This window comes from Cryptomeria japonica, chromosome 10, assembly GCF_030272615.1.
Source record: "Cryptomeria japonica chromosome 10, Sugi_1.0, whole genome shotgun sequence".
Lineage (NCBI taxonomy): Eukaryota > Viridiplantae > Streptophyta > Pinopsida > Cupressales > Cupressaceae > Cryptomeria > Cryptomeria japonica.
The window spans coordinates 799,609,816-799,623,403 of NC_081414.1; the positions used below are offsets into that span (position 1 = coordinate 799,609,816).

At 33.6% G+C, this 13,588-nt stretch overlaps 1 protein-coding gene across 1 annotated transcript in view; it reads right to left on the bottom strand.

Moving 5' to 3' along the window:
• Positions 1–1,667: 1,667 nt before the first annotated feature.
• Positions 1,668–13,588, bottom strand: part of LOC131855812 (uncharacterized) — a 35,098-nt gene continuing 23,177 nt past the window's right edge. Inside the window, exons 3-5 of the mRNA XM_059212026.1 lie at positions 2,673–2,765; positions 2,282–2,541; positions 1,668–1,923 (exon numbers count right to left, since the gene is read on the bottom strand). Of these exons, the coding sequence (XP_059068009.1) occupies positions 1,815–1,923; positions 2,282–2,541; positions 2,673–2,765 (462 nt within the window). The 3' untranslated portion in view covers positions 1,668–1,814. The remainder of the gene's footprint in view (positions 1,924–2,281; positions 2,542–2,672; positions 2,766–13,588) is intronic.

The window sequence follows — 13,588 nt, forward strand, 5'->3', positions numbered from 1 at the left end:
ATAAATTATTTTCATTTAATACTAAAAACAAAATATACAAAACCAAAAACAGAAAAAAGACAAAGAGAAGACCCTATGGTGTGATAGTGATGCTTTATGCCAAAGAGCTATCAACGTGTGTTAGAACCTCAAGAGTTCCCTCTACGATGTAAAAATTTGAAATTTATTACCCCCAAATTTGAATCGGTGAGCAGAGGATCATGGAGAGGCAAACACAAGAGAGAGCATGTGTAGAGTCAATAAAAAGTTTGTGAAATTTCTATATAGTGGGAGGGAGAATACAACGAATGAAGGATATGGAAAAATTACAATGGAGAATCCATTGGTCGATGAACTAGCCCGTATGTGGATGATGAGGATGATTCCTTCATGGAACTATGGCTGGAGGGGTAGAGGAAAGCATTTAGTTTTTGAAAAGAGGAATTTTCCTCTTGGAGTTGTGGAAAAGTGAAATTTTCCTCTTCGAGTTGTGGATGGAGGTGTAGAGGAATGTCATTGACAAACTTATCTGATTCTCAATCGGGTGACCTTGGGCAAGTCCTCAAGAGATGATTTCTACTTTTCTACTTTTCTCTGCCTAAAATTGTATGATGTCGAGAGGGGTAACTATCCCTTTGACCCTGATTGATACTCTTTGTAAGGCTCCTAGGGTTTCAAAGGAATATTGTCTTATTGTGATGAAAGCTTACAAGTTGAAGTACTGAAGTCGTCCTAGTTTGTAGAAAACTTAGAACAATGGTGTGGTTGTTGGAAGTGTTGGCAACGGTGAATTCTCTAAGAACTCTATTGAGGTGTGTGCCTATTGCTACTATTAGAAAAGAGCCCTACTCTTGCACTTCATGTGAGGAGTTTCTCATTGAAAGTGGTTCATAGTTGTTGTCTCTACTAAAATATCTCAATTTAGATATAAGTAAACTTTCAAGTGTCGTGATTCTAAAATGTGAATAACATTTTGTGCAATGCATTGCAGTCATTCTATGTTAAAAAAAAAATGTACTAACGATAGAGAAAATAATGTTTTTGTGCAAAAGACATTCATCAATAAATACTAATGCCAAAACAGTAGTGCACCTAGATTAAGTGTTTCTATTAAGTGCATCTCCATTCAGTGTATACCATACTTGGTCTGGATTTATTTGGGCATGAGATTATATGATCCACACTTCAATTCAACGTGAAATTAAGATGGCTATAGAGCTTTTTTTATAGGTAAATATTTCAGATTCTATTATTATAGAAAAAACCGATACAATTACAGTCTGATTTTCAGCTTTGAACCCTACTCTACAATTATTTTCATCAGTATATCAACAAAAATTTACAGTATTCCGCTTACCCTGCATCATAGAATCAACTCCAGTCTCTGATTATTAGTTTTAAAGCCTCTCTACACAACTTTTTCAACAGTATATCAACAAAAATTACAGTATTCTGTTAACCCTGCTAACTAATATCGAAACCATTCGAAATTTACAACATAAACTACCCTACCCATATAATAATATAAACCATGACAATCAAACTCCATTTACAATAATGCAGTACTATCTCAATAAAACATCATAAAGAACAAAACGAATGTTTGTATTTATATTCATCAATTTCTTCATTGCCAAGCAGATACGGAAATCAAACATCGGGAGGGAAAATTTGTAGATATAAGATTGTTGACAGGAAAAAATCATGGAGCAAAATGGCATAGATGCCTTTATTCATATTTGCTCTCTTTCAACAAGTAACAGGAGTATAGAAGAATAACAGCTGCTTACAGAAGAATGACAACTATCACTGCTGCTTAGCTCTAAACAAATGTATTAACAGCCGCCGCGCAATGCCAGCACAAGATGGAGAACAGAACCTCCCTCTAAACCATAATCTTCGACCGTTTTTTCATCGTTCAGTTGTTTTCCCCCATAGATGAGCCTGCAGGACAATATTAATCATGGAAATCAGTAAAAGTATTTTGTTGTTTCAACACCTTGACACAGGCATATATATGGCTTACGTCTTTCTATTCTCTCAGTACAGGAAGCTGCAATTATCAGGATGGATAACTCTTTTATGATTTTGAGGTTGGATAAGCGTTATATTTGTGGAATTATGAATCTTTCTTGTTGAAAAAAATAAAATATAGGGAAAAAGGATGGTTCGATAAAAATATTGGAACAATTAGGTTTCAAACAACCCTACGAATAACACAGATCTTTATCCGAACACATCAAAGCAAATCACGAACTAGGGGTACAATAAAATCTAAAAAACAACGTGAATAACTACTTACTTTTGCTGTAGGGGCGGTATTCCTTCCCTTTGGTCGACCAACTCTTTGATCCGCTCGATGGTATCAGTGGGTTCGATATCGATCTCTACCTCTTTTCCAGTAAGGGTTTTCACCTTGATGGAAAGGCCTCCCCTTAACCTCAACACCAGATGCAGCGTTGATTCCTTCTGGATATTATAATCCGCAAGAGTTCGTCCATCTTCCAACTGTTTCCCAGCAAATATCAACCGCTGCTGATCTGGTGGGATACCCTCCTTGTCCTGGAACATCACAATCAATTACAGCACTCAACATACAAAATCCATTACTATAATAAAAAACCCATCTTCGATAAGAGATAGGAAATTGAGAAAACCTAATTCGATAAATGTGCACGCAAAATAACACCTACTTGAATTTTTGCCTTGACATTGTCGATGGTATCGCTGCTCTCAACCTCAAGGGTGATTGTTTTTCCTGTCAGGGTCTTCACGAATATCTGCATCTTTAGTTTCTTCTCTAAAGCTACCCAATAAGATACGTTCATCAGATATGATCAGCGGAACATATTTACATATATATATGGTTCTATAAAAGATAAAGAACTGCTATGATAGTAACCAACCAAACTAATTCTTACAACTGAATAGAATCTTGTGAAAGGTGGTAGCATAGATAAAATCAGGGGAACATGTATATGGTTCTATCTAAGATATAGAGTAAGGGATATCGGCGTTCGATTTATTGTGCCCGCATATCACTGGGAAATAATCTATAAAAATATTCAAATAGTTGTAACGTGAAATTTGTATGTCCACGTCGTTTCTCATTTAATTCTAAATGATATTTTTTTTAAAAATCATCTCATTCTTTATACCATCAATCTATCTTTTACATATATTTTTATAGAATTATTCATTCTTATTTAACTTTTTTTTTATTTTAAAACAAATTTGTAAGCATTGGAACATTGTCAAAATACAAAACTTGTCCAGCAGAATTCAAATTTAATTAATTGTCAACTTGAATATTTTTTTGAATTAAACATAAATTTGAACAGTGTACTACTATGTCCTTGTATTTAGAGAAATTTGATGCATTCATTTGAATCATCTCCACATCTAAAGCATTATCTGATTATTATTTGGATTCTCACTTTTTTAATATACATACAAAAATGACTTTTGTTCTACACAAGCATCATAAGACCATATGTAGGATTAGAGATTGGTTTTTTCAATTATTTATACATATTGACCAAGGAGAACGTGTCCCCTTGAGATAGGTAAGGTATTTATAAATATTGACAATTCATATGTATTAACCATGCATAAAGAGAAGACACATGATGTAAAGTGAAGAAAAATGGTCAACATATTATATACTACAAGTTTGGAAGTGCAATATAGATCCATAATCATGGATTTGTCCCTAATCCATAAACTTGTCACTACATATTTTCAACAAATATTTTTTATTTTCAAGGCAACTATTGATGTCAAATCTATTTTTTCAGATCCTAACATTTATCTATGTATTCATTTTTTAGAGATAAGTATACTTATTTAATATTCAATTCTATTGATTAATTTTTAGATTATCAACCTTGCCTAGTAGCATCATTTATTAGTTTGGGTAAACTATGTTTCTGTCTATTCATTTATTTGAATTTGCCTAGATTAAACTTAAGAAAATTTTCTTGTTCTTTACATTTGGAGAACTCAATTGATCCTCCACAACCTTATTTTACCTTTAATATTTCTAATAAATATTTCTGAGTCTAATATAATTCTATTTTTCATTAATATCTAGATATGTCTAGGTTTTTTATTTTTATATGCTTATATATTTCCCTTAGGGTTAGCAAATTCATAGTGATTTATCTTTAATATCCCATCATTATGGAACTTATTAGATATTTTTCCCTCACTAAGTTGCATTAATTTATTTTAAATTTTGGCATATCTCTCATATCATATGATACATCTATTGTTCATATACAAATATAATTTTATACTATGGATGTGAGTGTCTTCTCTATGGAGATTTCACTCCGCCATATTTCATCTCTTCCATCATTCATTGACTTGATTAGTGTCTATCCTATGCTATTAGATATGATTCTAAGTTCCTTTATTGACACATTCCATGATGATCATATGCCTTGTAACAATGACGAGCATATAGTAAGAAAAGATTTATAATGTGAATCACCTCTACATGAAACCAACATACATAGTAATAGTACATATATTGAAGATTTCAAGATAATATTATTTCTTTAAATCTAGATGATTTGTAGGCATGTTGATATCATACAGAGTTATTGTTGTTCTAAAACTCATGTTGAGTCTTTGGACACATATCCTTCACATCACCATCCTTCAAGAGTTTCTAACTCGCATCTTGGTAAATAATTTTTTGATTCTCATGTTCATTGTATTTATAATTTATTTTCTTATCCTTCAATGCCTAACAATAATATAAGCCTTATTGAGGAACTTTGACTTGATGGTGTTGGGATAAGGTATTGTATACCTTTTTAGACCATGTTATAAATTGTACCCCTTTAATGATAAGTCCACTTTTACACTCTCTTTTTCACTCATTTTGATTTTTCATTCCCTTAAGCATTTTAGGACCATTTATTGTCTCGCATTTGTATGGAAGTTAAGTAGTAGAACAACATTCTACAATAATATTGAGAGGAGGGTAATGTAAAAATTTCACATATCTTTACAGTAGTTACAAAAACCTAACAAAAATAAGCATAAAAGGCATGCATACCACAACATAGTGATTTACATGGGGAAATTTCCCTTTTGGAAGAAAAACATGACATTAAAAAATCCACCCAATATATTATCCACAAATCAATAAGAAAAAAATATATACTAGACACAACTCAAGGGATAGAAAATTCTTACACACAACCTCCATCTCTGATGTAGCCATAATCCAAAGGGTCCTAAAATAGAATAGTCTAGATCACGTAGCAAGTTTAACACAACAGAAGAAAAAACAAAACATAGAGAAAATTTTTGATTCAAATATCTGCAACATTATAGTTTCATCATAAAATGTTCGAGAACATCCATTATATATGTAGACTTACAGTCCTAGAACAACTTACATTTCATATTTCAATATATTGGAACCTCAAAGAGGTATCCAAACAACATAATATATAAATCATTCTCATACAATATTTCATTGCTCCTCTAAGGATCAATTACAACAATATAAATAGAATCTGGAACACATCTAGGTCGACCACAAGAGATCACATTCTCCAAAAATTAAAAAATGAAATGTGTAAAAGAGGTCGGACACAAAGCATAAAGATCACTTCTACCAAAGATAATAAAGAAGTGAAGACCACCAAGGAAGGTTGGCCAAGGGTCTATGAACATCGTGCACAATGCCACTTAGATCCGTAAGTCAAGAAATTGCTCTGCAAGAGAAAAAATCTTCAACAAGTTGTTAAACTCAAAACTACTCTAGAACTAGGAAACAACCAATCTTAAAGCAATAACTTGCTGGAAAAGAGTCCAAATGAATAGGAAATATACAAAAAGAAATAGGAACACATCTGGAAGCCAAGAATCCGATCTTCAGCAAAAAATGAAGAACTAATAGCAAATTCAGGAAGTAACACAAAACAAGAACAACTGAAAAGAAAAAATATTTTTGGTTGATGCAAGATTGCTCCACAACTAGGGATGTTCCTGCATCAGACACCCTAGGTGGAAAAATATTTTCCATGAGAGGCAACTCATGAACATCGAAAAGGATTTAGAATATAGACCCCATCCCCATTTCTGATCCAAATGCCATCTTTGTCTACAAATTTCATCGTCTTTACCCCTTTCAATAACTCAGTTGAATTCCCCAACTTCTTTTCCTCTTCTCCCCTTTTTCATTACTTCATACCTACACATTGTCTCTTACTACCACCATCTTTCTTCTACATATCTGATCTATTCCTTCCACTAGAACTCATCTTATCTGCCACCAAAAATCTAAATTCACTGCCAACTAATACCATTTTGTTAATAAACCCATCCAAAGGATCCTTCTTCAAATTCATGTCATCATCCAGTAAAGGATCCTTCTTCAAATTCATGTCATCATCCAGTATAACTTTTGCATCCTTCTTCTCAACACTGCAACTCATCACAAGACTTGAGTTCTTTATTTCCTTCTCTTTCTCTTTCAAAGAAGTTGTAGTGTCATAAAATTATGGCCCTAGCAATTTTTAACTACATTAGGATCCTAATGCATGGGAGATCGAATTCTCTAGCCTAAACAGAGACCAGAGACTACTCAACCATCGAAATCAGCGTCTCCCTTGGCCTCTACATCACCATTTCCACATTGTGCCCTGGAGAAAGGGGTAAGACAGGGGAATGGTGCCCCTGTCCCACCTATGAAAGGCATGGCGATGTCCCTATCCTCGTCCTACTTTGGAGAAGGACCTTTTTAGAGAATGCATTGTGGGCTATGCAATGAATGATAAATAAAACTTCCTCGACATCGACCTATGATGAAAATCAAATTCATTAATATGTATTAAAGGGGCATTTGTCCTCTCATTTGTATAAGCTCAATAAGTTGGAAAAAGTTGCAATAATTAATCAAGTGGCATAAGCAATCAAGCATTCAAGAATTCAAGCATTCCTTCCAAGCATTCAACATCTCAAGTCTCCCTTCAAGACTAGGTGTGGTATTCAAGTCAAGGATTCAACCATTGAAGAGTAGATTGATTCCAATATTCAATTCCAAACAAGCATTTCCATCAACATTGCTACTACAATCTCCCTTGACATGATTTACAATTCAGTATTTCATTTACATCTACTTGCAAGTACTTTCTTTAATTACTTGGTTAATTCCAAAACTAGGGTTTGACCTGAAGGTAAACCCCCAATCCCAACCCATTTTAATCTATTTTTTGTGTGTAGGTTCCATGTGCGCAACTATACTTTTGGATTTGGGCTCCATTAGCAGAGCAGAAAAACCCTTTTTGTTTCACAAATTTTTTGGAGGACCGTGTACATTCTCGCCATGATCCAAGAAACTTTTCCTCAAATTCGCAAGGCAACTTTGTCTCAACATATTATTGCTAGATCCAGGTGCACAACTTCATCCCATATTCCAATCTTAAGTTATAATCAGTTCTTTGTCACTTTTGCACTACATAATTGAATCAATCTTTATGTTTCAAATAAGGAAGAGAGGATCAAATCATCATTCTCATTTCATTCAGAATTCAATCTTTATCATTGAAGGTTGAATCTAGTGAATTCTCCTCTCCTCTTCTGAATGTAACTAGGTGAAAAGTGTTTAAGGAGAAATCTATAGTGAAAATCTCATCTGTCCTTGGAGGGAAAGGGTAGCTTTCCTCTTGATCTCTCATTCACATTTCACCACATTACATTTTGGTGAACCTGACATCTTGCATGCTTTCCTTTGAACAAATTTGTATATTTTTCATTTGCAAGTTTAAATTTCTACAAAATTAGTGGTTAAATCATTCAAAACCCTAGCTTTTAAAATTAAAATTGAACTTGTAATTTGTAAAAATTTATTGTAGCGGCTATCTTAGATCTAAAAAGTGTTTTGTTTATCAAATTCAATTTCCTAATTGTCTTATTCAATTTGTAAACAAAATTTACAAAATTAAGAGGTTAATGTTGGCAATTGACACTCAATTGGTTGGTTTCACTATGTTGTCATTGATGGAAACATGGTATTGTGTTCTGGTTTCATGTTTTGGTTCAATTGTGTACTGGTAGGCATTTCATGGATACTACACTGGCACCGACACCGGCACTAGTAGGACATAAGTATTTCTTTGGTTATTGGTATTGGAGGCCGACATGGTTTACAATATGGTTATCAATATTGGAGGTCGAAATCTTTTGGATCCAACATCGATAATTGATATTGATATTCATGTATTTAAGTTATCTAGCCCACATGTAATTTAATATTATAATTATCTATGTAAGCTGACATAAGGCATGAAAATTGCATAAGGTATATAGGTCAGTTGGACTAGATCATTTTTTATATAGGAGATTATGGATATGCGAATGTAATATGATGTGAAATATATCAAAGAGATTATATGTATGTGTGGATATTTATGTAAGGGTTATTCCAGTAAATGGTTTAGGGTTTCAGACCGGAACAGATAGAGCTTAAACCGGAACTGTATTCAGGCATAGAAGATGTTATCTTAATAATTCATCACTTCTTTGAATTGTAGTCTAGATTTATATATAATTAGTGAGACTCCTTTTTGTGATTGAGCAATGTTCTCTAGGTTGTAAGCCTTCTTGCAGGTGCAGGCCCCTCATATTTTTTAATATATCTTCATATGGCTAGTGAATTGATATTGTGGGTCACAAATCCCACCATATTTTTTCCCATTTGAGGTTTTTCACGTATAATTATGTGTGTTATGATTCTCATTTATATGATTGTCTTATTGGTTTCTTTACTTCTTTCAATTCTGTATGTACCGGTATACCGGTTGGTGTATGCATATTTTAATAAGGCTAAAATTGATCATTTTGGTATAACACTGATTCACTCCCCCTCTCAGTGTTATTAGATTCCAACAATTGGTATCAGAGCCTTGTGCCTCAGAGGAAGTTTAACAACTTGAGGAATATCATGAATTTGAAATCCATGGACATGACCTTAGAGAAGCAACTTGAGATGGCACTTGAAGATTATGATGCTGAAAGGTTGAAGAATTTAAAGCTACAAGATAAATTGAATTCTGCTAAATAATTCATTATTGTCCTACAAGAGAGGTTATCATTTGTTTAGGCTAAGAGAAAGGAACTTTTGCAAAGTTGGGATGATGAAGAGAAAGATTCATTTAAGGAACAATGTCAGAAATTAAGTTAGGAGAACATGGTTATGAAAACTGAAATGCAAGTTATAACTATGAGGATGTCAAAGGAGATTGAGGACTAGAAGAAAAAGGAAGAAAATCTTGTTGTATCCCTGAAGAACAAATTTGAAGAATGTGGGAGGTTGGTTCGTGAAAATGATATGTTGAGAACTGATTTAGTACAATCCTAGAGTAATGAACAAGAGCTTCAGAGACAAATGATAATTCTGAGAGAATATTTAACTATTGCATGTGAGTATAAAGAAAAATTCAAGATTAGTTCAGCATAGCTAGATGATTTGTTGAAGAGACAAAGGTAGATTGGAGATTCCAATGGACTTGGATTTGAGCAAAGAAAGAGTTTTGGAACTCTTAATGAAGATCAAAACCATAAGGCACTGGTAAGGCAATTTAATGCTTCTAAATTAAATGGTAGATGTTTTGTTTGCAATAGATTTGGTCACATGGCTAGATAATGTAAAAACAGAGCAAATCAAAACTTTGATTCTGCTCCTGGTAAATGATCTAAATGCAATAAGTATGGTCATAAGATAGAAGATTGTAGAATGAATGTCAAATGTTATGCATGTGGAAAGTTTGGAAATATGGCTAATCAGTGCAGGTCAAGCAATTTAACCAATTTTAGCAAGGCAATTCAAAGCAACAGTGTTGCATGTTATGCATGTAATGAGGTTGGACATATAGCTAAAATTTTGTAGAAGCAGAAATCTACCGGTTAGTAATCGAGGATCAAATGAGAAAGGGAAAGAGAAGGTTAGTGAAATCTGGCAAGATCATACTCAGAGATGGGTTAGGAAAACAAAATAATAACCATCAGATAGAAATATCCTAGTTACTTATCCGACAGAGGAGGTTGCCTATGCAACGGAAGATATCTCATCCAGTAATTGAGGCAGATATCTTAGGGGTAGGGAAAATTCATGAAGATGCTGTATATACCCCGGGAAGAGGTTTTGGAAGATGTTCCAAACATTAGAGATGTTTATCCGGCATGGATATATTCTATTCGAAATTGGATGTCTTTAAACGACGGTCATTTATGTCAATGGAAGATTAGGGTTTTTCATGGAGGTTAAAAGGTCTAACTCACTTCATTATTGATCACCTTGCATTCAAATAAATTTCAGAGTGATCAAGAGCAATTAAGAGCACTCAAAGGCATTTCAAAGAAATTAGATTTCTACTTGAGTGATTTCACTGATGATTGGAAGAATTTGTTAAGGGTTTTTATAAAAAATGATCAATAGGTATTTATCTTTAAGCATGGAAGTGGGACCATCTTCTATTCCTATCTTTGTTGTAAACCCAACTATAGTAGAGATCAAGGACCCCCCGAAGCTAATTTTCAAGTGGTATGCAGATGTGGCTACCCTGGTAGATTCAGTTGGAGCATTTTCTCTTGTTCCAAAGGGAGTTGTGTATGTTGAAGATGTTAGGACATACATACGTTGTCACATTGAGGACTTAAGAACATAAGAAATTAAGGGCATGTACATGAGTGAGCTGATTGGAGAATTTGGAAAGATCAAACCGGCATACAAACACATTGAAGATGAGATGATTAGGTATATTTTGAGTAGAGTAAATGGGGAATTTATCTAGTTAGATACACCTAACAAGATCACCAAGGAAGTCATTAGGGCAATTACCAGTTTACCATCTCTTGGGAAACATCTAGATAAGAAGGTTTCAAATGATTTCATGAACAAAATTACCGGTGTGACATCAGACAGAAGATCTATGAGAGTATGCACTATTATTGACATGGACGTCAGATTCGATAGCATGATCATCAGGTATAAGGTAACTCAGTCAAATTGATAGAATTTTGTTTCCAATTCATGCATTTTGGTTGCATACAAAATGATGAGAGAAATTATGAAATTGGATCTATGCGGTTGGATGTTAGATGTGTTATTAATAAACCTACAAAACATTAAGGGAGAAAAGAAGGGAACCTTTCAGTATGAAAACTTGATAGTCTATTTATTGTTGTTTTTCGTGAATGATACACCTAGTTTTGGTAAAAGACAATGGAAATTTGACATCCCGGTAGGGAGACAATTGAAATATTCAATTACTGGTTTAGGACGTCAGAGAGATGATAAGGTATAGGGATATTTAAAAGAATTCTAGAAATCTATAAAGTCTAGGGTAAGGGTTCCTAAGCGTATTCTAGAAAAATATTCAACTAACATATGCTAAGCCCTAGAAGGTTTAGATTAAATAAATGGGCTATGAAGTGGATTCATTGATTCTTGATGCTTATGAGAAAATGTTGATTGATGCACCTATTGATGAGGCAAAGATACCCTATGGAACTGAACAACAGAAAACATGTGAGGTTGAAACAGAGTTCAATTGAAAGAAGAGAGAGAAATGGGAAGGACAAGCAAGCAAATTTGCTGAGAAGGTCTCACTGGACATCAAAGCATTAATTGATGTTGTCCCGGAGAAAGGTGGGAAGAGGAAGAATCCAAAAGTATACATTGAATCTGTTACTGCAGAGTTTGAATCTGAGGATGACACACACTTGGCATTCAAGAGGGTTATTAGGAAGAAAATAGAGGAAACAAAAGTAGAAGCTAAAAGGAAACTAGTTAGTAAGGTTACACTCAAAATAATAACACAGAAGCAAGAACCAAAGGCAACACCTTCAACTGCATCTGGTACTACAAAGAGAAAGGAGAAGAATGAAACTGATATAGCTATTCAATCTGGTAATGTTCCACCTAAACCTTGTGCAAAATTAATAGATGAAATCACTAAGGATGGCATATCAAAGAATGTACAGTTTTATTATGAAAAATTAGAGGATGATGAGAAAAGAGAGGTAGAGGAAGTAGTCTTATTATATTTGGATATTTATAAGAAATCTTTAATAGAAATTGAAAACCAAATACCGACTGAATTGTATAATATGTTAGATGCTAGAAGACTCTCAACTGTGAAAGAAGATAAGCATATTAAAATTCAAGGGTTATTTTTTGTTTGTGTTACTATTGCCCTAGAGGAAATGGAAAGGACACTTGAGGTGGAAGATAAAAAACAAAATTAATTGAAAACATATAATAACTAGTCTAATGCTAGGAAGGGTAAATGAAATAATAAAGGACTCAAAAGGCATGGGTTAAGTTCTTTGAAGAGAATACAGGATTTTTTACTTTATCATAATCAAATACATACACTATAGACACCCCAGTTGAAGGAAAAGGAAAGGGGATTATGGGTAATTCACCCTTAGTTTTGAAAAATATTAAGATAACTTGGAAATCAAGCCCCCCGTAGATACTAGTATATAGAAAAATATTAAGATACTAGCTAATACAAAGAGTGAAAAGGCTGATTATGTACAAGATACTTATATTGAGATATCAGTCCTAAGGATACAAATGTACAGGTTGAGTTTATGATTCCTACAAAAAAAACCAGCAGTTACGGAGACTCCACCAAGTGGCGAAGCCACCGATGTAAGTGAGGAAGCTATAAAGGATAAATCATCAAATGAGAAGAAAGGGGAATCTGGCAGGGAACTTGTAGTTGGTCCATCATTGTTATCAATTGACACCTCATAGGTTGAAAAGAAAAACATAACAAAGATGAATCCTGTTGAATTGATGATGATGGTAACACAAAAACTAATGAAGGAGGGATCTATGGATAAAGGGATTATTGATCGATCAATCACTGTTTTACACAAACTAGTCTCGGAATGCAAGATTGACAATGAAGCGAGCCCATTTGGAAAGGTTAAAATAATTACTGAGCATATTTCAAAGGATTTTCAATCCTTACAATAGATTTCAAACCGACAAGGACTAGAGAGGTTCACTCAGGGTAAGATAGTTGCATTTGATTAGCTGATTCAATCTGAGAAGAAAATTGATGAAAAACTAAAACTGATAGATAATTCTATAAAGAAGAGTACAAATATTTATAGCATTTGTTGTATTATTGATATTCTTATAGTCAATGTGGACAAGAAAATAAAAGAACTTCAGGAGAAAATTACAAATATAGCTAATTCTTTTGATAGATTGACATCATTGACTACATCCATTGATGGTCAAATTTTGATTTTGGAAAACCAAATTTCTTCTCTTGAGAAGGAAAAAGACAAAATTATAAGAAGAGCCAGAATTCTAAGAGGCTTAGTGAGTCCCTAGTTGAATTCACTCAGTGTACATAAGAAAGAATGTGTGGATATGGTGGGAAAGCCCACACCGATAGAGCTAAATGAGAAAGAATCTTTTGAACATATATTAAATGGACTTGTATCTATTTAAGGTACTTTTAAAACTAGTTGGGATACTTATCTTGAGATATTGGGAAAGGCTTATCCGAAAATTTTAAAATATGTTAAGCTTCGATAAGATATTTTTGGGATATTCATTGTA